This window comes from Bombus flavifrons, chromosome 3, assembly GCF_040668555.2.
Source record: "Bombus flavifrons isolate JBK064 chromosome 3, iyBomFlav1_principal, whole genome shotgun sequence".
Lineage (NCBI taxonomy): Eukaryota > Metazoa > Arthropoda > Insecta > Hymenoptera > Apidae > Bombus > Bombus flavifrons.
Window position 1 is genome coordinate 15573173 of NC_138444.1, and position 25110 is coordinate 15598282.

Genomic DNA, 25110 nt, shown 5'->3' on the forward strand with positions numbered 1-25110 from the left:
ATCCTTGTTGATTTTTTATTTTAATGTCGTTTTATCAAAAGGAATATTTTAATATTCAGACCAAAAATGAATATTTTACTCTAAAATAACTAAAAACGGAAAAAAGTATAAAGTAAACAATATTTTAATATCTTCAATATTTTAACGAGTTTCGGTATTTTAATTTTAATATCATGACAAGCAATATTTTTTAAATTATGAAGAGAGTGGAAAAATACATGTTTTGCCTCAAAATTAAATAAAAGCATACTTTTTGTAACGAGATTAATTGACAATATACTGAATTTTCAAACTATTGTCCTGTAAGAAAATAGAAAATGTAATTTATTTCCCCCTTGTAGTCTTGATATACAATAGATTATTTAGACATCTTTATTTTAGAAAATGCGAAGAAAATATATTTATATTTGAATACATGATTAAATGCTTCTAAACTAGAAGGTCTCTGTTTTTAATCAAAAATATTTCTCTACAAAATATTAAATCTTAATCCTTCAATGCGACGGGTGCATGTACTTTAAAACTGTAATTTTTTATTGTTTTCATTTTTTTAATATCTGAAAATCCAGTTTCCAGCAATAGTCGCATCTAACGAAGGAAAATAAATCTTACGGATCAAACTATAGAACTCCAACATTCGTAATACTGGTAATCCTTTATTTTTCACTCTTCCATCAATTGATTTTTCTAACTTCGTAATGGCTTTCGGCTTACACGTTCACGCATGAAGTTTTCACTTTTCCTTCTCATTTTGGCTTTCAGCGCCTGTCATATTTGTAAATAGATGATTCTTCACATTTTTATTCCGAACAAAATGCGTGTCGAGAGCTGACAACTTGACAAATGAGTCTTTTTTACCCAATAAGAATGGGAATAGGAAAAAGGTATGAAAATCACTTCAATTACAGTTGCTTTTGTTCGTAATGTTTCGATTGCAAATCACAGTTCATGAGAAATTACTTGACCCATCTAGCTTATGTATTCTTTAGACATCTTCATTTATCATAAATACGAATACTTTCTTTTTTATTATTATGAACACGATGAAAAGAATTGTTTTCGCTGATTGAAAGTTGACTAATCTGCACAGAAATAGCAAAAACATGAGTTCTCCATAAATTTATATAGCTACAAATTTTTGGTAAATTACGTATTTAATAATAATTATTAAGTAATTACTTTAATTATAATTTATTAATAAATTTAATTATAACTTAATTTAATTAAAAATTTTCATTTCAAAATAAGTTAGAATATTATCAATAATGTTTATCCTGAAGCAACATCCATAATGAAATAATCTAATAATTACTATAATTTTACGCGTGTTATTTTCAAACAATAAACGATGCATTTGATATTTTAATTACTCTCTAGTTTTTAACTTTTTTTGCGGATAATACATTCAATAATATTTTGATTATTGGTTGCCTTTTGGCCCGTCCTTATAAATTTTGTGCAAATTAAAATATATCCACATAGAAAACAATCCATACGATGACTTCGCTATTGTTGCTTTTTTAACCTTTTCAAAATGCAAATCTGTAATATTCGTGGCGGTTTTTTAACAAACAAACGCTGAAATGAATTATCAGATCTCTCTCAATACTTTTTTAAAAATAATAAAAAACGCGGGTACTTCCTATTTTCGAACAATTATGTACGTTTTATAAAGTAAATATTTTTTCAATCTTCGATGGCGTTTTCGGTTCAATGTGATATTCAGGCCTTTGTTTCTCTCTTTCTCTCTCTCTCTCTTCTTCTCTCTCTCTCTCTCTAACTCTCTTTCTGCTTGATTAATTCAAAATACATGGAATTACATGTTTGTAACGAACAGTTGCTTTTCTTTGCAAAATTTTATATGACGCACAAAACGGGACCGGAGACATGGAACAGATGGTTAAATCTACACGCTACACGCGAATGAAATTCCGGTATTAACGAAGAAGATGAAATTACATTTGAATCGGATTCGTTAATTCCTGATATTTCGTATTTTAATTATTACGATGAATTACTCGTCCACAAAACGAGCGTTGGCTCGAGTTTCGCTCAATTAACTAAAACCTCGGTTAAACAGAAACGGAATTTGACCATTTTTTTCTGCAATATAATTGAATACCTAATTCACTGGTAAATGAGATTTGCCACCGATAAAGTCTTCTTCGTCGAGTAGAATGCTGTATTGAATTTTTCACGTTTCGATAAAAAGGTAAGCAGGCGTGAAAGAGATAAGCTTTCTGGTGTTCACGCAACAAATACCTAAAAAGAAAAGCCGATTGGCTTTGACTAGAAAATAGTAAAATAATAGAAAATAGTCGTGTTCCATTTACAATCACGGAAGAGCGTGTAGGTTGTTCTGTTCGTCATGGAGAAACAGAAAATAAAGGTACTCTGCGACCCAATTTAACTAACATTTAAACTTCTGTCCTTTGATATGTCAAATCCTTTGATGTCAAAGCTATGAAAGTACCTACAACATATAGCGTTATCGGAGTTTTGTTTATTCATTTCTCATTTTGTTTCTACTTTAGTTACCACTCGTCGTGGTATTAATAACAATTTTTAATGCCAAATGTTAATGCAATTGCTGAATGCATGATATAAGTCTTTATATTTTTATATTGTATTTAACATAATAATTATGCAAACTGTAACATATACATATATATATTTGGAAACAAAATAGTTTGTAAATGAACGTAATTTTTTCAGTAAAAATGGCCATTTTTTCAGATATATCGAATTTTTTCTCCGATAACAGATAAATTCAGAAGAGTATTCGATGAATTCGTTTTCTTTTTCTTAATCCATCGATTGCCCATATATAACAGGGTTAAATCGAGAAAGAGTAAGAATATTCCTTCTTTCCAGAGAATGATGAATAAATTTTCATTTTGTTTCGACTCGTGAAAACATCCCTTGAATTTTCTGCTACATTATCTACCAAATAGCAAGAATAATGATCTGTGTCAGCTTCTATAGAAGCAAACAAACGAACGAAATAATTTCCACGTTGCTCTGGCTTGTTCAGAAGTTAACTTTAATTAATCTGCAACGGTGAAGTTTCTGATATTTCGTGGAATAGGCTAGTAGAAACTAGACAAATTAACGAAATAGTTTTCCGCGAAAGATATTCGGTAGAAACTGTGCCATTAGTTAGCGTTTCTGTAATATGCCTCGTAAACTAGAAATCCCATCAACCACATTCACATTGGTTTTGTGGTATATCGGCTGCAACAACCTCAATACCTTGAGTTACGCCATTTAAATTTCGAAATGCGACGCAGCTAGAAATTCATGTCGTGTGGCAAGTTTTAACTGGTTGCACAGTTTCCTCCCTATCGATATTGGTTTTATCGAGTAAATTGTTGGAAAAGTAGTCAGTTAATTCATTCGTAATATCTGAATAATTTTCCAGCGTTTATTCTTGAATAAATTGTCAACTCTTGGTCGATTTATATATTTTGGAATGATTAAATGTAGAGACGATTATAAACAACGAACGCGATGAAATAAAAGCATCGTAATCGAGAGAATTTGTAATTTGTGCGAAAGCAACAGATGTCATACGATATAGATACAAGTTTACTAGGTACAATTCAATTTAATTTTCGAATATTTAACTCGGACAAATATCTAAATTGGGTCTAAAATGATGCAAAGGATTAAAGAACACTGTAACGATTGGCTATAATATTTGATAATCATACGTAACTAAACTGCGGATATTTATGCATTTATGAGAAATTTCAAGGTACAAAATGCATAGATATAATATATAAAAATATGTAACATATTCCTAGTACTTATGGTAATATTTAATAGATGAAAAAATCCTTTACCTTTTTTCCCTTTTCTCAATTATATTTATAAAAACGTGAATTTCCATAAATATTCACAGTCTACTCGTTAACGATAAACACATCAGCGTTGTTTATTTCCAACATTGTAGATACGTAATTCGAAAACTTTCGCATCAACGAACAGACAATTATCCTTAGTTCGAATGAAATTATTTATTTAAATCTACCCTGTGCCGAAATCGTTACCTAACTTGCCGAATAATCTTTTTCCAGGTCGGAATGTTCCACATAAACGGGTCACGATGAATACGGACTTACAAGTAAATCGTTCGCTAGAGAGACTTCAAGACTTCGAGGCGTGGAACGTAACGAATCCGGAGGATTGCAACTATTTCTCCGAATCGCAGAGCATATTTTCAACGAAATGGTTTCGTAGCATTATCTGCGTCCTGTATAGCACCGTTTTTGTGGTCGCGTTAACTGGAAACGGTCTAGTCTGCTACGTAGTACACAGCAGTCCCCGAATGAAAACTGTTACGAACTTCTTCATCGTGAACCTTGCTTTCGGGGATATTTTGATGGCACTCTTCTGTGTACCAACCAGCTCCATCAGCACCCTGATACTACAATATTGGCCATTCGGCCCAGAAGTTTGTCTCATCGTAATTTACTTGCAGGTGCGCTTGATAGTCTTTCTGTTCTTCTACCTAAGGTATGAATCGGCGAGAAAAGATCATAAGATCGTCCTGCAGGATGAATTATTGCGAACGGTGGTATTAAAGTAGAAAAAAAGATCTAACAGATCTTTAATGATATAGCGTACCCGAATTTTCAAGAATAAAACAAAAATAGGAGTGTCATATTCCTTTCGGTTGCTGAAGCTTAAGAAAAACTTTACTTCGAAGTTCTAGCTTTTCGATATCATCTTGAGAACTATGGAAGATGTACAAAAGCTTCGCCGATGAACCTTCCACTTCGTGTTTTATTCGAAATAAATCTTCACACCGAGAGAATAAATCTTTAGTGAAAAGCGAATGTAAGACATTGAGATATTTCTTATAACATTTTTAAAGGAATAATGCTTTGCTGACGTAAAACTAAGTAATCCACATTGTGAAAGGTTCCTCGAATTTTCAGTTAACCATCGATAAATACAAATCAGTGATTCCATCGCAATTGTCCTCTAATAACACTGGTCAACAAACTTTGTATAATAATTTATATTTATTATTGTTATTATTTACTACTGTTTTAAAAATACAATGATATTGAAAGACATTTCAAGCTTACTATAGCAGAGAAACAATATTCTCCAGTTCAATCACCGAATAATAAACCTTCAGTCAACTGTTAACGAAATGAATATCCCTAATAATGGCACAATCCCTAAATCTGATTCTTCTATATTCAATGATCCTCACGAATTAATAATATATCTATCATATTAACCACGTTATTTTCACCGTTACATCAAATTAACTGATGCTTTTACGTGAAAAATCGAAATCGACGAACAGCGAAACGATCCGTTGATTTTGATCGAATTAAGCAAAAGCAATTATTCGGTTGTCCAAGTCAGAGTAGCCACACGCGTGAACATGGAAATCCAGTTCCAGTTACGATGTCGACATTAACAAGTGTCGTTACTCGCCATTCGGAGACGCGATGTTCAACCATCGAGAGGGACAATTTATTAGTCGACAAGCTTCGTGTAACTATGGAGAAATGATCGGACCTGTTCGCATATCAGTGCCGACCTAACCGTTTAATATCGATTTCTCATTAATCACACGCGAATTCCGCGCCGATTTTAATCAACTGCTCGTATGAAAAAATTCTTTCGATCGAGAGAACTGGTAGACTATTAACCAATTTACTGTATTTTTCCCATTTTCATTCTTTTTCCTCTCGAAACGTTCTACTGTTCGAATATACTCTTGCGCGAACGTTCTATTATTCAGACATGTTACTAAATATATACCAGCTCCGTGCACAAGTAGTGGAACACTTATAGAAACCGAGAAAAAAAGAGAAAAAATCGCTGGGAATTTATTCAAGACTCTAGAGTTATTATTCCATTTAGAATCTCGAAATACGAAGAACACGTATGTTTCATTAGTTACAAATAATACAATAAATATTCTTCTTTCTTCAGGATCGATGAATAAATGTTTCGTTGTTCTTTTGTTCCATGCATTTCACATGAATGACTTCACGAACTTGATTCAAACCAAACTTCTCTAAATTTCCTTAAAAATATCGTTGTCTGATATTTACAAACGGGGTGTATACCCATTTTATTGTCAGAGTCCACTTTGTTTGTCAAAAGTTCACTTGAAAATGTTGATCTAGGGAGGCTAACGATCGCCTGTTGCTCTCATCTATCACTTGTTTGAATAGAGTTTACTTAAATATTCTAGGAGCTCGATAACACCGTAAAAGCCAATCTGGAAGAAGACATTCGACGAGAGAGAATAAATTTTGTTGTATGTTCGTAGAATTTTTATTATAAATTTCTGTGCCTTAAGTTCGTACAAATATTGTTTTTACAAATCGATTGGGTGCAATGTTACGTCGCGCAAGATGATCCGTGCGACGTCCTTCATTGTCTGACTTTAGAAAGGTCATTAGGTTTATTAGACGCTCTTAAAAATTACGGAGACAGCGGGTAGTGACCTAACGGAGAGAGTGGATATTTATCTAACGGAAAATCCGTTTTTTCCCCGTAAACAATGACACCCCCTAGCAAAGTTGGTAGGAAGTTTCCTTCCCCCCTCACCACTCATTAACATGACTAGAACCAAAAGGCATCACATATCGTTACCCTCACCTTACTAACGAAAAGTTTGAGCAACGAATCCGCTTTCTTCGTTCAAGAAAACACACCCACACCGAGCTTTCCTCCGTAATTGCATAAGAGCGAAACATCAGTCTCCTCTGTTGCTACTTCAACTACAACAAGAAACTCAACTGTAAGGGCCTTGCTCTATTACCAAAGAATATTGTACATGTATATCGCATCTTCATACGCCAAATCATCGTCTACGACATATATCATGCGCAACGGCGTAAGTTCATTGTACCAATTTATTGAAATTATATGGTTTATAACCCTGTTAATCGCAGCGTTATACCACCTCAATCACCCCTATTATCTCAACGGAAATCAGGGGATCGATTTATTCGCGGCGTCGATTATTATAATCGTAACGGGAATTTACGACTCCCGTTGACGTGTTTCCTCGCGATTGCGTCTCCCCGCGATTGGTCGAAAACACATACAATCTTTAGACGAAAATTTCGGACTTTGATTGAAATGAAATTTTATTTACCTTAGTCACTTGGTGTTTACATAATTGTTTACCGTAATCCTTACAAAACTTGTTCAAACAATAATAATTTAATTATTGTATAATTTAATTTAAACAATAAATTGAGTATTATAAGAAACCCTAAAAATCCCTTAAAGGAATTCATTACTAAAGAATTTTTGAAAGATACATTACCAAAGAAAACTTTCCGAAAATAGCTTCTCCAGCAAAATTGAGAATGCATAATACATCGGCATTAAATTTTTCTCAACTCTCATCACAAATTACCCTAACGATGTAATATTTCCTATCTGTATTCTTACCCTCTTGAAACTTTTATGAAATTTCACCTCATTATACGACAATACTAAACCTCCGTGAAAATTATTTCCATAATTCCAATAATGAGTTCCCAAGAAATTCACAAATTAGGAGACTCGATAAACCATAAATAAAGTTTAATTAAAGATTAAACCAGTTTCACGAAAAGCTATGTATATGTAATCGACCAACGTACGTTTGTTGGTTTCAATCAACTCGATCGTATTCGATTACGCGTATCATTTCGTATTCAGCTATAATACGCATAAAATCTCATCCGTAATTCCAGTTCCCTTGGAATATTAGGATCATTAGGACCAGGTCGCCAGGTCGACCAGAAACCATGACTAAACTCGGCGCCCAAGTGCGAATGGGCTCATATAACCCAATGAATCCGGTGGTCGCAGGCGACTAGTGGACAGCGTGTAACCTTATACTCAACATACTCGAGAATATTCGTGTAACTACATTCAGGTAACACTGACAGAAATTTCCTTTGCTGAAAATAGAGCCTCGAAACTTGTCTATAACCATTGATTTCGCGAATCAGCGGATCGTAACATCGCTTCGCAGACAAAGCTGCCACTAAATGACAAAGGGATAGCTCGTTAGTAACAAGTTGTTACCTTCTGATAGACCTGTCCTTTCACGCGCTTTCGGAAATCAAATTCGAGATGTACTGAGATCTGTAGCATCGCAACTCCATCCACGTATAGAATTTCATTTTGTTTTGATAAAAGCTGCTTTTTATTGATCACGTGCGATGGGAATGTTCATTTTCTCGGATGGTTTCGTAAAGATGATACGATACATTGAAATTTGAGATTGATCTTACTGAAAGGAGAACATTATTTATTGTTTAATTAATTAGTAACTTATGAAAGTAACGTGGAACGTGGAACGGTCCTCGACAGAAATCCTTCTCTTCACACTGAAAATATCAGTGGCCAAAATGACAAATTCGTAGGTTTTAAGTAAGTGAATAATTTTATAACTGTATGTCACAACCGTATGACGAAGGATTGAGCTTTGGAGTTAACAAAAAATGTTTGATGAAGTATAGACAAAAAGTTGTTTTTTTTTTTAATTTATATACCTTTCTTATAGCTTCTATTAAGATAAATAATAATATAAATTTTATCTTCTATCAATATAAATTTTATACTTTAATCGTCGGTGGTTCTAGCGTTAAACTGTAGATCCAAGATGTGAAATATAATACAAATAAAACGACAGAAAAAAGATATTTCCGATTAATCTCGAGAAAGAATATGAAAATTCTCAAGCGAGGGTTAACTGTCTTCTTCTTGCACAATTTAGAAATTATGTAAATATTATGTCAATATTTTACCTAAAGAATGTCTTACCTAAAGTTTAAATTTCGAAGTAGTAATGGCAAAGAGATGATTCGTTAATACAGAAATATTTATTTTCAGGCGGTATCAGTATTGGTGAGCGCATACACACTTGTTGCGATTAGTATAGATCGCTATATTGCCATTATGTGGCCTCTGAAACCCAGATTGAGCAAACGTCAAGCTCAATTTCTGATTCTAACTGTTTGGATGCTTGCTATGATAATATCTCTTCCTATCGCTATTGTTTCAAAGCTATCTCAACCGTCGAAGAAATATGAAAGATGCAATCAATACATTTGCGCGGAAGTTTGGCCGTCGATGGAGAACAAGTAATTATCCCCATATTCATCCATATCTATTTACCTATATACTTGAACTATATGGAAGTCAAATTCATCAATTCCAACGCTAATAATCATTTGGACCTTAAAAACGGACGTCAGGTTAGACACTAATTATGTATCTACGTCAATGACAAAGTTAAACATTTATTAGAAAAATAAAGTTGAGTAGTTTAACTATTACGAGGACAAAATTAAGCTTGAAGATAAATAACCCAGCTTTGCTACGAGTTATGAAAAATATATTTACATAACAGTCAAGGTTAAAGTATCCACCAGAACTTTAAAATTGAAGCAGTAAATTATCTCAAGGCATTTAACTATTGGCAAATAATAAGTGAAAATTTTAATTTAGAAATAAGAGTGTCTTTATTTACTCGACGAAAGAATAAAAGAGAAAACTAAAAAGATAAAAGAAGCGAGATATATGTGTTTCACTTTAATCGTCATTGTAACAATTCTTTATCGATGTGGGTGACATTTTTAACTACTGTTTGTTTGTAAATTCGAGAATTCTATCGGTTACTTAAAGATATCTGAACATGTACCTCGTATTTCTGAGCGAAACATATACGTTTTGCCTTCTTTATTTTTCTGCGTAGCTGGATACAATATTTTTCAAATATTTATTTTTCAATAATAAGAAATATAAATTTAAATAAATATCCTTAATCTATCGATAATTCACATAGCACGAAATGTGTTGAATTTAAAGAAATGAGATACCTAGACTCTCTTTTAAATACATCCCTTTGTGTTAATTTTTTCTTTAGAGTTCCATATTTTTCCCCTTTAATCGGATAAACTTTCATCGAAAGTTTCACAACACGGAGAAAAGAGGGGAGCCGGAAACAAGAGTAGCTGCTTCAGTTGCTCTTAAAATCTCCTCAGAGAACCATTAATGTCTAACCAGTCGAATTTATGGAAGCATAATGGCTTCTAATAACATTGTTGAATCGGCTTTTTATTCAAGCGCGTGTTTGTGTGCTACAGGTATTATTACTCAATAGCGTTATTGGTTCTTCAGTACGTGATACCGATAACAGTTCTGGTGTTTACATACACCAGCATCGCTGTTATGGTATGGGGAAAGAGACCTCCAGGAGAAGCCGAAAATGTCAGAGACCAGAGAATGGCACGATCAAAAAGGAAGGTAAAGTATTAAAAAAGCATCGCATCGCATTAGATAAATTTCTCTGTGAAATGACAGGGAGGTTATTGCTTACGACGCTTTCAATTAACATACCTTTTTTCTTCCCTTTTTCTTTCTTCCTTTAGAATCTCCTCTCAGAATGTTTGATTGTCTACTTAGACATAAAAAGAAGCACGCAGGGGGAACACGTAGACTAATCCACGTATTCTGACCTCTCCGTGATATTGTGCTTCTATACCTGGCTCGTGCAAACGTTTCAAAGCTTCAAGATAAATAATAATTGCCAAAACAAACAAGAGATATTAGGTAGCACGTGTTCTAGACGAAAGAAAAGATGGTTGTTTTTTTCTTTTTCCATTGAGTAGATTATTTTTGTTAAATTATTTTCTATTAAATAAATTATTATTAGATTTTATAAATGCGTCAGAAAAATATTTCTGTCCTTTTCGGTTAAAACGTCTGAAAGTCTTTTATATCTAAAGAATACTAACAATTTTCTATATTTTGATCGTGTCTCTTGCTTTGCAAAAGAATCTTCTTTCTTTTATTCAAATTTATTTTTCCTTATACGTATGATATGACTTGATATATGAAAACTATATATATTCTCATCATAGAAATCATTCGTCGAATGAGCAAATAAAGATTGGTCAAGTATAACGAGATTCGTTTGAAAAATTTCGATAGCACAAGGTAGTTTTATCGAACTCGATTTTAATCGAGTCATGAAACAAAGCGAGACTAATTATATTTGCTAATCATATTTGTGAGAAGGTTGCTCGCTCCAACAAAATCAGCCAAAGTACAACACGTGCAATTTATCGTCTATACGATGAGACAGTTTTAATTAACATTGATTGCGTAAAGGCAGTGAAGTGCTAGCAAAGTCACTCTGCATCAAACGACTGTGTCAAACAACTGCTAACAAACAAAAAAATACATCTAAACAGCGTCGTATGATCCGCGTAGAACAACAGTATATTTTCGATTTTTTGTATGTATCTACTTACTTGAACGTATCGAGACTTTGATATTTCGAATTGTAAGAAAGGATCACGCACATGTACATTGTTTATCTAAGTTAAAACAAACGTTGTGAAATATAATACATATTTAAATTGGAAATTAAAAAATATCGAATGTAACTTGACATAGTCAAGACATAGACAAAATTGATATCGACTCACACTCGACGAAGGAATCCAAAGGGTTAATTAATAGTAATAATTAATTAATTATTCTCTATTATTACGAAACTGATAACTAAAATTTTATTACAACAGCTCAACTCTCTACTTGTAGTAAAGTGCGTTCGTATATTAATCTGCGTCTCTGCAATTAATACTGGACGATCAACGATAAAATAATCTATGTTTGTCAATAGCTTGGTTAATAACTGTTGATTATGTGAGCTATAATCGTTCTATTGCATAAGTTCCTTTAATTGTTCATGTGAAACGATATTACGAGGAAAACAAAGCAACTTGAAAGCATACAATTTCATTTAAAAATAAGTATATTAGAGATAGAGATGTTTACACCGCTGCAATCATCACACAATGTCACAGTAACGGAGTTTAATGCCATAGAAGTTAAACAATACTCGATAATTATCATAAAGTTCCATAATCCACTAAAACTAAAGCAAACGAATGACCAAAATATTTATAATAATGTGACACAAATAAACAAACTCTGCAAAAATAAAGACTGTTCTAAACTCTCAATGATACGTAAAATATTTGTAGAATTTTTTTATTTGTTTAGAATGGATTAAACAGGAGACGATGGTTATTTAACGTGAACTAAATACAGTAATGTGTTATAACTAAAATATCTAAATAGTTAATTTACAACTCCTCCTCCTCGACAATACTGACAACACTCTCTGACGACGCTGACAACACTCTGACTGATCAACTAACTACTCACTGTTAATTCGTCTTTCTCCCTTAACACGTTGACTGCCACGCGTGTTTTCAAAGAAATCTCCGTCAGGCCACGCGTACAGCAGTACCAAGCGTTCTCTGCTAGGTGCTCCCATCGATATTTTAGTAATGCGATCTTTCGTTTCATTTGTTCGCAACATTAAAACCAGTAGCTGTTGTTGAATATAACGAAGGAAAGTGTGGTATAGATTATTCCGACCAAATGGTTTCTTATGCCACCACAATTAGAAAAGGAATCAAATGGTACAGAAAACTTGGCATTCAATTCCTTCTGGGAATTTCTGTTGTAAACGCTTTGACGGTTTACAAAATTGCAACAAGAAAAAATATAAATATTAGAATATTTGGACGATTATTAGTTGCAAAATTATTAAGGTTGTCTGAAAATACAAAAAATCCTTGTCTTCGACGAAGTCGGCGTAATATCGCCGTTCAGAAGAACGATTCCGGAAGAAGCATTAGACGCGCATGCAAACTATGTTATGCAAATAAAAGACGTCGAATGGACCGAACAAAGGCACAAAAGAATTTGAAGAAAACAACAACTTATTGTCCAAATTATCCCGACCAACCTCAGCTATGCATAGAATGCTTTAAAGTTTTACATTCTAAATAATTTTTTTAATAAACCATTTTCGTATTTTTATTTTATAACAATTCAACAGTTTTATTATTATGGAATATCTTTTCAAATACCTACGACGATCCTTCGCAAGTAGTCAAATAAGCGACACCTGAATATGGGTTACGCGGCCTGACCCATACTTTGCTTAAGAAACTTTGCTGACACCCGAACACGGGTGTCGTGGCAGTTAACGTATTAAGCACCCCCTTGTTTTTTCTCATAACTTCACCACATACGTGTTCCGCAACCGTTCGTGGCCATGATCACGTAGACCTTTTTTTTGCGTAATTATTCGACTGAAGGACCGATGACACATTGATGGGCCTGTCGGCACTTTCTCGCAACATTGTTTATGGTTCACCCGATATTTCTTAGGCAATCTGTCCATGATACTACATATTTTTTTCTTTAATATTTAATATTTTTATACAAATACAAATCCTTAGTTTATTACCCTTTTTCTTATTTTGTGAATGAATATTTCACGATTGAATCACACCTTCGTTGTGTCGTTCTATTTAAAAAGAAATGTTATAAGAAATGAATAATTTAAAGAAGACTACTTTTCCAAAGCCATATTTTAAATATTATATATTTTTTAATAACATTTTTAATTCAATATTACACCTACCTATATTGTTATCGTCAACCATTCACTAACATTCAAGTTTCAGACATTAATTCTTACTAATAGAGCACATAGATTCTATTAACCCTTTGCACTTGTCACACGCTCAGGAAGACCACCCGCTCAAAAGCAGTAATAGGATAGGCTAGACATCCTGCATACCACAGCCATCGAAACAGTAACCAAATAGTAACGGAATAGGTGAAATACATATTCTGAAATACACCAGACGACAACCTCTCCAGAGGGACTAAAACCTCAGTATAAAAACCCTCCAAAATAAGCGCTCGCCCCAGTCTGTTAAAACATTTTGACCCAATCTCTCGTAACACTTTGAACCGTCACTCTGTTAGATTTGCATAATAAATTCTATTATCATATATAAAGTTCAATTTCTTCACCTTATTCGTGAAACGTTCGAACTGCGACGCGAGGAGATCACCGGCGATCTATCGGTTTCGTGATTTCTCGTGTCCCCGATGTGACACACTCGAGGACCTTTTCGATCGGGCGTAGCAGCTACTCCGGATTATTTAGTGTATACGTGTATACGTTACGACTTTATATAGAAATTAACTTACAAAAACATTGTATTCTAATAATTTATCTATATTTACACCTTTGAAAATATGATTTTGTAATATTAATTTCTTTATGATAATTTACATAGCATTTATATAGAAATTAACTTACAAAAACATTGTATTCTAATAATTTATCTATATTTACACCTTTGAAAATATGATTTTGTAATATTAATTTCTTTATGATAATTTACATAGCATTTACCAGGATGCATTCTTGAATACAATTGATCTGATTTTTCAATAGTTTAAAATCAAGTTCATCTTCATTTAAGCTAATTTCACTTCCGAAAACCATTTTTTCAGGGTTTCTAAACTATAATACTTTTGCAATGATCGTCAAATTCGAACTAACGTTGGAGACGTTGTCAGAACCATAGTTTCGGAGGGATATGAGATTAAATATTTTATCTCCATTTTAAAGTCTAACACTTTACACTTCCTAACAAAGAACAGAAAGAACTAAGGAACTAATTTACGAACCAATATTGCACTCTCATCGATTGAGGATGTCGAAATCTAGCATAAACAGGGACTGTTGCCTCTCGTTCGCCACTGGAGTTACAGCACGGAACGCCGTGGTGACTGAGAGTCGCCTCACGAGTGCAAAGAGTTAAAAGCAGAATATGCGCCAAACGATGTTGCACACTTATCATTGGAATTCTAAACTGTTTCTAATATGAACGTATCGTACGTATCGTATGTATCTAATATGAATGTATCGTACGACCATGAAAGAATGACTAAACATAATAAAAATACAGTGTATGTCTAAAGTGACAAATGATTTCCTTTGCAAAGTGTGTATTGTTATCAATGTACCGAAGACACGAACTTCATATCGATTCTCTCATATCAGAGAATTAATCGTTGAACTTAGTATAAATTACAAGCAACTGCGTAACGACAAAACTCGCAAAGCTGACAGTTAGCCTATTGAACAAATTTTCAAAAACTATTTTTCGGAAAGAACTTTTCTCCTTATGTTCATAACATATTCCGTCCGAAGGAAAAAAAATATAACAAGTTTTTTAAGTAATTCTATGACGCAAATTTTCGAAGATAAGAGGCTACTTTTAAGGAAATATTACCATTTAGACGAATTTTTTTCAGCAATGGTAACAATGCTTCTCATTTTTCATGCCTACCGTCTTATCAATAGCCGAATGTGCCTTGAACATGATTAATTCTAGTAGAAGGTTACTTTTAATTCTTTTGCATTCGGTAACTAACTAATCAGCATGCACATTTTTCATCTTCCACCTGGACTTTGCCCGCACTCTCCATCGAGTCCAACAAGACAGAATCGCTCTGTCTTTCGAACAAAATATATCTCTGAACGTTTCACGGAGAATGTAGAATCCCTTTCGAACAACACGCATCTCTGATTGTTTCGGAGAGAGATCAGAATCGCTTTATTTCAGATCAAGAGAAGATCAAATTCGTTGATCACCAACGCTTATATTTTATTCAAGAACCACCTCGAGAAACGAGCTTTTCGGGTTTCTGCTTCTTTTCTCGAACGGCCGAGCCACGAATATTTCGAAGCTTCGCGACGTAGTTTCTAGTTTTCATTTCATAGTTTCGCACATTTTGTACGTTTTTCTGTGGATAAACCATCGTCGTTTCGGGGCTATCAGCCTATAATCAGCCTATAATCAGCCAGCCAATATCAATTCGACGGGTGACAAGCGTAGCGCATCGAGTAAAAGTCACGAACACATGCATACGATAATGCTCATATTAGGTAGGAGTTAATACGAGACAAATATTCTAATGAAAAACTTATTTTCAAATGGATATCATATATATTATATATTTACATATTTCCAATTACATTTCTAGATTAATTAACTGTTTATTGGTTTCATAACGCACGAATAAAACGTATGACTTTCGTTTAAATTAAATCGCCTCATATATGGAAACTTTTTAACTACACTCCTTTCATACCTTGACCGAAAGGACTCTCCGCATTTGTTGTCAGAGAATATATACCCCTCCTAAAAGAAGAAGAATAATTAATTAGAGAATAGAAAAAATAATACAAATGTAAGAAGGAACAGCCAAAGAGACTTGCTTCTCTTCTCCGTGATGAAATGATAATTTGAAAATTTGCAAAAGTTAAAAGTTAAAAATCTGATATTTTGAAAATGTGAGTCTTGAAGATTTAGGAGTGAAATGTTGGATTAACCTTCACCACTAATAATTTAATAGATTAAAAACTGTAGAAAAAACAATCAAGTAGCGAATTAAAAATAAATTACAGAAAATGATACTAACGTATTATTTGGCGTAATAAAACCCATTGGCACGAGATCGCTGCTACAGTTCTCTTGACATTTACCAATGAAAGCCTTATGATTTCTAACTGATTCTGAATAGAATATGTAGGACCTCTGGTGACTGCAGAAATCTGTAATGCAATAAATGGGAAGAGTTGAATGTTGGCTACGGAAGGAAGAAGAAGAAGCCATTCGTTTCCTTTTATCTGTATATAAAATATCATTTTCTACTTTCTCTCGGTAAATAAACGACCGAGAGCATTCTTAATGTGGATATTGTGCATAATCTTCGTGGGTTTTTCGAGAATACCTGCGAATACCTGAACATTTGCTGAGACAGAAATTCCGATAACGATTAATTACTCGAAAGATATTAACGAAACTATTATATCGTATGTTTGGCTATTGTTGCATAACCTACATTTATAAAAGAATGAACCAGAAATTTTGTATAAAAATTAATATCGAATATTAATCGTTTGATGTTTCGAATGTACAGTATTAAAAAGCACGTAATACAATACATAGTTTTCTGATCATAATGTTTTTTCTTAACTTGTATCACTTTGAATTTAAATTCATTGAACATAGATCCTTCCAAATGTATTTTTCCTTTAATCTGCAAACAATTTCGAACTGAAATCATGTTATCTTCGTAAATCTGACCTCTTTTTAATTCTGATGTGTAAACAATCGATGATCAACGCGTAGAATCTAATAATTAAACTATAGACCACACTCTTTCGTGTATCTTTGCCTCAGGACGTATGCGAGTATTCGCGTATTATACTTGTCACCAAAATTGTCATTTTTTAAATAAAATATTTCAGAATAAAAAAATCCAAACCTGCTGCCGATAGAGGTATATTGATTAAGCTGCAACCTGGTTGTGGCCTGTGACCACCGTTCGGATAGAAATCCACGTGACCAGTATGATAAGTTATTCCGTAAAAGCCAGCGTCAGTGTGGATAATATCTACAAAGTCAGCATCCTCAGAGGTCAATCGATGATTTAAAACGTAGAATAAGGGACCGGCGGGATCCAAGCCTGTAAACAAAATACAAATTTCTTACACCGTCCTATTAATCTCAAAACTTAATCTCCTTAGCTTCTTAAACGACACCTGTTATCCTGGTAAGTCTAAAGTTTATGTTTTCTGGAAGAATTCCTGCTATCTGAGCACCCAGTGAATGTCCAATTACATGTAACGTTTTCGAATTCATACCAGAACTCGCTAAAATATCCAAAGCTCCGCCAACAACTTTTGCGACTACCTCGATCATTGTCACGCCAGTTACGTACGGGAGTCCAGCAATTCGTTGATAATCGACTGCAAGGACATTATCATTCGTGGCCTGTAAATACGCTGCAATAATTTGCAAAGGGAGATTAATTTTCCATTGAAATTTATCTTTTACGATATCGCGAAATTTCAAGTTCTAACATACTATTCGTTACAAGCATCACATCGTTGCTATTTATACTCTCTGTATAGCCATGTATGAAGAATACCGTGTTCTTATTTCTTCGTAGATGCTTTCCCATTGTTACCAATTCAGTTCTATTTAATATATTTGCATCAAGATAAGAGCCATCCCTGAAATAAAAAAATCTTTTGAACTGAAAGTCGAGAAAAATAAACAAACGGGCAAAAATACATTAAATTAAGCAGATGAATTACGATAAATGAAGAAACGATTTATTTATATTTAAATAATAAATTGTAATTATAAAATACATAAGTCGGAATTAATTGATTTTGCATGCACATAAATGACTACCTTTTGAATAAACGTACGAAAATTGTACTAACATTGTCATCAGCACCTGTGCTGATACCTGTGAACAAACAACAAACAATCGCAAATACGTATTGCTACTTTTATGAATAACGAATTTATAATTTATTCTATAGCTGCACGTGTATAGCTCTTATTTAAAAAAGAAAATATGAAGATATTCACATATGCACTCTTAATAATAAGATGAGAAATGTTTTCAACGATTGGAGATAATATTCTTAAAGTTAATAATGCAACGAAAAATTCTCTCCTTATTCTGAATATTACGCCTCCATTTCTAAATTAAATTAAAATCCTTAGAATACTCGCCTGCTATCAAAATGTTGAGTAAAACGAAGAAAATGTAAGAAGAAAGTTTCGTCATCGTGTAGAACGAATCCCCGGATGTTTTTGACCGCTTATGAAGTTGAAAATTAATTTGAAAAAATTGAAATTATTTTGTTAGTAAGACATACCATGTACGATTATGAGTTATATTCTATATGATCACTTGTACAAAACATGAAAACAATTTTTTAATCTTGTTCTTATATACTATATAGTTTTATATCATATACTAGATAGTTTGAGTGTTAACCCCTTAACCTACAACTTCGGGCATAGCCCGTAGTACGATGATCGAGCCAAATATAATATATAATATAATATAGAGGGTGGTTGGTGACTGGTGATACAAGCGGAAAGGGGGTGATTCTACGTGAAAAAAGAAGTCGAAAATATAGAATAAAAATTTTTTTTTTAATTTTTTTTTTTTAATTTTTCCATCGAGACAACGATCTACAGTGAGATCCGTTATAACGTACCGTACGCGTACCGAGCGAAAATTCAAAGTCGATTTTCTCGAAAACCTCAAACGAAAAATTTTTATTCTATATTTTCGACTTCTTTTTTCGCGTAGAATCACTCCCTTTCCGCTTGTACCACTAGTTACCAACTACCCTGTGTAATAGCTTGTTTACGTTTTCGGCCCAAAATTCTCAAACGTAAATCGTAGATTAAGGGATTAAGAAAACCCTTAATGCAGTGGAAGCGGCTTAAGACATAACTTAAGACTATAACACAATTTATATGATATTAGAATGATGCTAATTTCTTTCGATATCAAATATATCGATTTTATTAATATTTTTTCGTATGATAAAATCAAGAAGATATGTCTATCACTCAGAATTATGGTTTGACAGTTTGAATGGATCCCCTCGCTTACCAGAAACGTCAATAATTCCTCCGCTTCAGAAACAAACTATGGCGATTTCAACAATTTTCCTCTCTATATACCTACACGTTATCTAAATTCATTAGTTTTATTTCCACTGTTGATAGTTGAAAAATGTTGCTCTCAGCAATAACTAACGGCACTTGCAATTACACCTATAATTAACAACAATTGTAGTTACGCATATAATTAACAATAATTATGGTTGAGCAAATAATTAAAATTTTAAATGTCAAAAAAAACAGAAAATAATAAATAAGTTATATACTGTCGTACATATTATGTATCGTTAAATAGCCCATGAAATAAGTATCTGACAAAATCGCATGAAATGAGATTGTATATTTATTGTTAAATTTATAAATAATCTACGAAAATTTATAGTTTTATATTTTTATGAATATGATTAAAAATAGAAGATCAAAACAGAAATTTGTTTTACCTGTACTCTACATTCGATATTTCATATTACTTTTCATTTAAATTAAACAATTTGTATTTTGAAAATTTGTTCATCTTTAAATATCCACAGTCTGTTTATAAATATCAAGCTATCAAATAGTGTAAGTTGAAAATTTATGACACGGAATCGCATAAAATGAATAGCATATCAAGCGACGTAAAGCTTATAGCGTTACAACGTTATAAAATTTCTAATACGAAATCTATCTTTATTATCTATCAAAAATTGCAGAATAAACAAGCCAGTCGTTTTAGTACACCATCTTTGAAAAACCCGTAAATTCGTCGCAAAATGAAAATATCCTAGTTGACACACGATTTACAGGTCGACCGTTAAGAGTCGAAGAACAGGGATGAATTTATGAAAATTTTGCTGCGCTATGTTACAGCCTATACATCTCACCAGTAACAGTGTCAGGTTGGAGAAATTACTATTCGAATTTTCCTTCGAATGCCTAAAATTTCCTTTCCTTTAAAAATCAAATTGAATGTGAAATACGCTCGAAAGTTTGGACAACTATGTGGTAAAATGAAAATGTAGGATATCTACTGTTACATAACAAAAGCTTTTAAATTCCGAGCATGCTAATTTTTCACCATAAACAAACTAGTAACATATTTTAGAAAGCATTAGATGTAATGATCATTGTTTAGAGAAAACAATGCACATAAAATATATTTTTATGTGTATATCTTTGTTAATTCAATTTCTTAACATTGCACAAGGTAATAATTCTTCCCATACGAGGTTCGAAAGATTCAAAATTAGTCACATCTTTCTAGAACTATTTAAATAAATTAAATTACAGTATTTTCTCTGTCGTGCAATGTAAATTCCTTTCCTGGAGTTAAAATTAAATCAGCTTAGATTTTCCGTTTCTGTTTCTTTTTTCTCATTGTCTTTCTTCGATGGCAGCCGCCTCTTAAGCATCGACTAACATATAGCGAGAATACACTTCTTGTGTTTCAAACATAGAGAGTCGTAATACTTCTTCCTATAAAATTCATGAATCGTGCTTTTCACTGAGGAAACGGTAACAATGTTCTTTAGAGCCCCGGTAAACTCGGTTTATTGAAATCGTAGCGGATCTCGAGGTATCGTTTGAAAACAAGCGCACGAAGATCGATATAGAACAATTATTCCTTGAGTAGATTTTTTCCTCAAAAGGAAAACGAAACTGTTTATCTAAGTTTCCTTCATGAAATCGAATAACAAAGCGCATTGAAAGAAACCTCATTAGCTTACACGTAACACAGTCCAGTTTGTTAAACGCTGCGACATTTGCAATGAAATATTCTATACATAAATCTTTATTTTGGAATGATGTCATATCTTTCAAGGGTAACATTTATGCAATTAGTTATTATGCTCGTTGTTTCGATTGTCAAATTTGCCTGTGAAATTTGCATCAAAACTATCTAAGCATTGCGCCATCGAATTCCATTCATCCGTAGAAGCACACTTTTTTCTAACTTTATCAAGATATTTACAGACCATTGTAGAAACCTGGATACCTTTAATAAAATACAGTACTGCAAATTATAAATAACTTTTAAATCATCACCACTATTATAGAAACAACATGTGCAGTAAAAAGTGTGATATTACAAATGGAGTACATAATGCTTTGTATCATACGCTTAACACGAATATTTCATACGTTTCAGTTATCTTGCTTGAGAAAGTCCTCAAGATCAATAAAATTCATTTCATTTCAAGAAGTTTCAATAAAACAAATACATAGAATCGAGAATATGATTCCCTGACTTGCAATATTAAATTAGATGAAATAAAATACAATTTTACCTGTATTAAGCGAAACAGGAAGAAGATTTTCAATACAACTTAACAGAGGACTGTGATGACAAATCTGTAGAAGCAAACGAGTTGGGTAAATCTAAATACACTTACGTCACTAATCTTCTTACAAGAGTAACCTTTACTCAGATTTTTTGTAGATCGTCACGTTAGAATATGAAAAGCGACGTGTAGGATTGCGCGAAATATCAGCAATAAACGCGATAACAGAAACGCTCGTATTTATCGAGGGGTATTCGAACGAGAAAAGTAAAGACCTTATCTGAAAAGCGGGCAGCGAAGATTGGAATATCAATGAGATAAACAGAAAAAGAACGAAGAAGGAAATGAAGGGCAGGAAAAATCAAAAAAATAGTACATTCCTAGTTTGACAACTGAAACATTTCCTTTGAGATTTAATTTGAGATTTCAAATTATTATGTTCTTCAACCCTGTTTTGGGTCATTTTTCAATGAATCATATTTTTCTATAGAATTTGTATTAAATACGATCTATAAGATTTCTTCTTGTTTAGGGAAAATATAAAATTATCATTGATAGAATTGATATTAGTTTGAAGTATGTTTGCAATACGATTAACACTTACGTTTTTATTGCTACGAAATGCAGTAGTCAACAACGAATATTCAAATAACGATATTACCACTTAGTAACTAGGGATGTTCGAAAAATGATGATGCTTTTATAATGGGAAGATTATATACAGTCTGAGATAAGTAATTTAGTAATTTAACTCGTGTCTAAACAGTAACTTATTAGGTAACAGAACAAAAGTATTGAATAAATATTATATTTGAATCATGACGTAAAAACCAGTATCAGTTCACCTTATACGCTTATCTCCGTATTTATAAAGTTAAATATACCAAAAAAAAGAAATATCTATGGACATATTTATGGTGGTATATGTAGATATGAAAATGAAAAAAAAACGAAAAAGAGAGGCAAAAAAAAGAAATATAGAACGGATCTTTCGAAAATCCAGAAACCATAATATACACCTGCCACATTCATAAATATTTGTTATAAAAACACAACGACCAAAATTGAGTAAGAGTGCAAGGTACATACTTACCAGCGAGATGAAGAAAATGCCTGCTTCTTAAGAATTTTATCTATAGAAATGTACAAGAGAAAAGAACATAATATCTCGTTTCATAATTCCGTTTCTAGGTGGAAAAATAGTGACAGAGATTTTGAATCTCTGTAACGTAGGAAAGAATCACATTATTGGAATTCGCTGGAAAATAGAAACTATATATATATATCTATCTATATATATATATATATATATCAGCTGACATTGAGTTTTATATGATACATACATATACTCGATAATACTAAAAAAAAGAACAACATAAAGTTCTCAGATTTTACGACTATACATGCGAAAAAAAACATTTTTCATAACTTTGCGATTTGCAATATAGATGTACTAGAATAATAAAACTTTCTATAAAATAATTTGATTTCTTATCAAATGGTAAATCTATAAATATTTTACTGATATAAAATTCTCTTCAGTTCTTGTCTTTTCCTTTCTCTTTTATTAATTCTTATTTAATTAAGTTTCTTAATCATCTATAAGGCTGGAAAATGAAGTTCCATTTTCAATTTCCAAAATAACTGGACTGTAAAAGAAATCAAAATAGATTGAATCGTAATTCACAGTTGCGATCATGATGGGGAAAACGATGTTGTTTGTAATAATGTATAACGCCATTCGTATTTACTGGCTACAGCACATAAATAAAATAAACCAGCACTGGACAGACCATGAAAATTAACGATACTTCTAACCTAAGAAAAAATAATTGCCGCGTGTGATTTACGAGTGTGTCCTGATTAAATTCTGGCTAGCTACGTGTTTCTCTCATAATTTAACTAATATATCCACTGCCTATTAACACAAAGAAGTATCATAAAATTCACAAAAAAGACTACCGTGTAACAAGTGCGTTAACACTTCTATTTCTGTAAACCTTCTATTTTAATCGTTCCCTAAGTTCCTATCGTTTAATGAAATTTTTAAACGATATGTTTACCATAGATCTTTGTAAAAAATATTTTTCTTAAATGAACGTCTATCGAAAAAAATAATAAATGTTATATTACTCAAGTACTATTTCGTTTCATACTCTTCATTTGAGCAGAAACTTTTCTATTTTCTGTTATAAGAAAGTAATCATAATTGTATATTTTACATTTGTTTTAGATGATTAAAATGATGGTAACGGTCGTAATAGTGTTCACTATTTGTTGGCTTCCACTCAATATATTAAACGTAAGTGACAAAAATCCAATAAACCCTAATAACTGAACCGGTAAATTTTTTTCTACAGCGATATACACTGGAACTGCGTTTATATGAATTCCATTTATATGAAGTAGTACACGATTAACTGAACTTTAGCTCAGCTCCTATTATTATTTAAACTACCACCGAGCATCGATCCACTTATATGAACGTCTAGCAGTAAGATGTAAATAGTAGAGGCACGCGTTATGTGACATACTCTCACGCTCCGCAGTGGCTACAAATTTGCAACATTATTACATACTTAAGAGAAAATGTTCCGTGGAATCCTCTTATATGAACGTGAACCCCTCTTAATTGAACGAAAAATCATAGGTAGCGGAGAGAAATATGTGGATTCCTGTTATATGAACCAACTTATCCCCCGACAGGTTCATATAAACGGAGTTTCTACTGTAGTAACGTGATATACACTATAGATTCATACTTAAGCGAGATAATTAAATTCTATTAAGAAAATATATTTAAGTAAAGCGGTATTATCAAATTTTTAGCTACTAATGGATAATAACGAGACTCTGGAAAGTTGGGCTGGACTACCGTTCGTATGGATGGTCCTCCATTGGCTAGCCATGTCACACTCCTGTTACAATCCAGTAATTTATTGCTGGATGAACGCGAGATTTCGAACTGGTTTCGTAACTGCGATCGGACATTTGCCTGGTGCACATCGAATGCTTCGTAGAGAGAGACAACGTGATAACTATAATGCTAGTACGATGGGCATTCCCTTAACAGGTGCATATCGTAATATCAAACTTTACAAAAGGTCGGATAGAATATTTCGAATAGCATAAATTTTATGCAAGTGTAACATTCAACTAACGACTTTATCTGAGTAAGATACATTTTTAATAAGTGCATTTAGTTAGTTTACCCTTTAAAGATTCGATGAAAATTTTAAATAATTCCTTAGCTGTCTTAATTAATATAAAACGTTAGGAATAAAATATTCTTTAGTATGTAATGTGTAAGTAATCAATACTAGGCTTCTAATATTCACGGTTCATTCCATGTCAAGTTGACAATTTTTTGATGTTGACACCAGAGATTCCTTTCGATGTAAAATTAGGGAGAGTTTAAGTCATCATTTTGCTGGTTTTGAGTTTATTTAAGAAATACGAAACTTTGA

General features: G+C 32.7%; 2 protein-coding genes across 2 annotated transcripts in view; one reads left to right on the forward strand and one right to left on the reverse strand.

The window, feature by feature from the left end:
• Window positions 1–25110, forward strand: part of LOC138178338 (RYamide receptor) — a 47669-nt gene that overhangs the window by 21663 nt on the left and 896 nt on the right. The window contains exons 2-6 of the mRNA XM_069110079.1: window positions 4080–4483; window positions 8875–9125; window positions 10131–10290; window positions 23877–23945; window positions 24473–24716. Coding sequence (XP_068966180.1) covers window positions 4109–4483; window positions 8875–9125; window positions 10131–10290; window positions 23877–23945; window positions 24473–24716 — 1099 coding nt within the window. The 5' untranslated portion in view covers window positions 4080–4108. The remainder of the gene's footprint in view (window positions 1–4079; window positions 4484–8874; window positions 9126–10130; window positions 10291–23876; window positions 23946–24472; window positions 24717–25110) is intronic.
• LOC138178343 (pancreatic triacylglycerol lipase-like) lies at window positions 15846–19513 on the reverse strand. The gene is made up of 8 exons (XM_069110090.1): window positions 19372–19513; window positions 18474–18561; window positions 18144–18189; window positions 17811–17959; window positions 17486–17728; window positions 17209–17409; window positions 16360–16492; window positions 15846–16079 (listed from the first exon to the last, which is right to left on the reverse strand). The coding sequence occupies exons 2-8, from the start codon at window positions 18526–18528 to the stop codon at window positions 16013–16015; spliced, it is 894 nt and encodes a 297-aa protein (XP_068966191.1). The 5' UTR covers window positions 18529–18561; window positions 19372–19513; the 3' UTR covers window positions 15846–16012.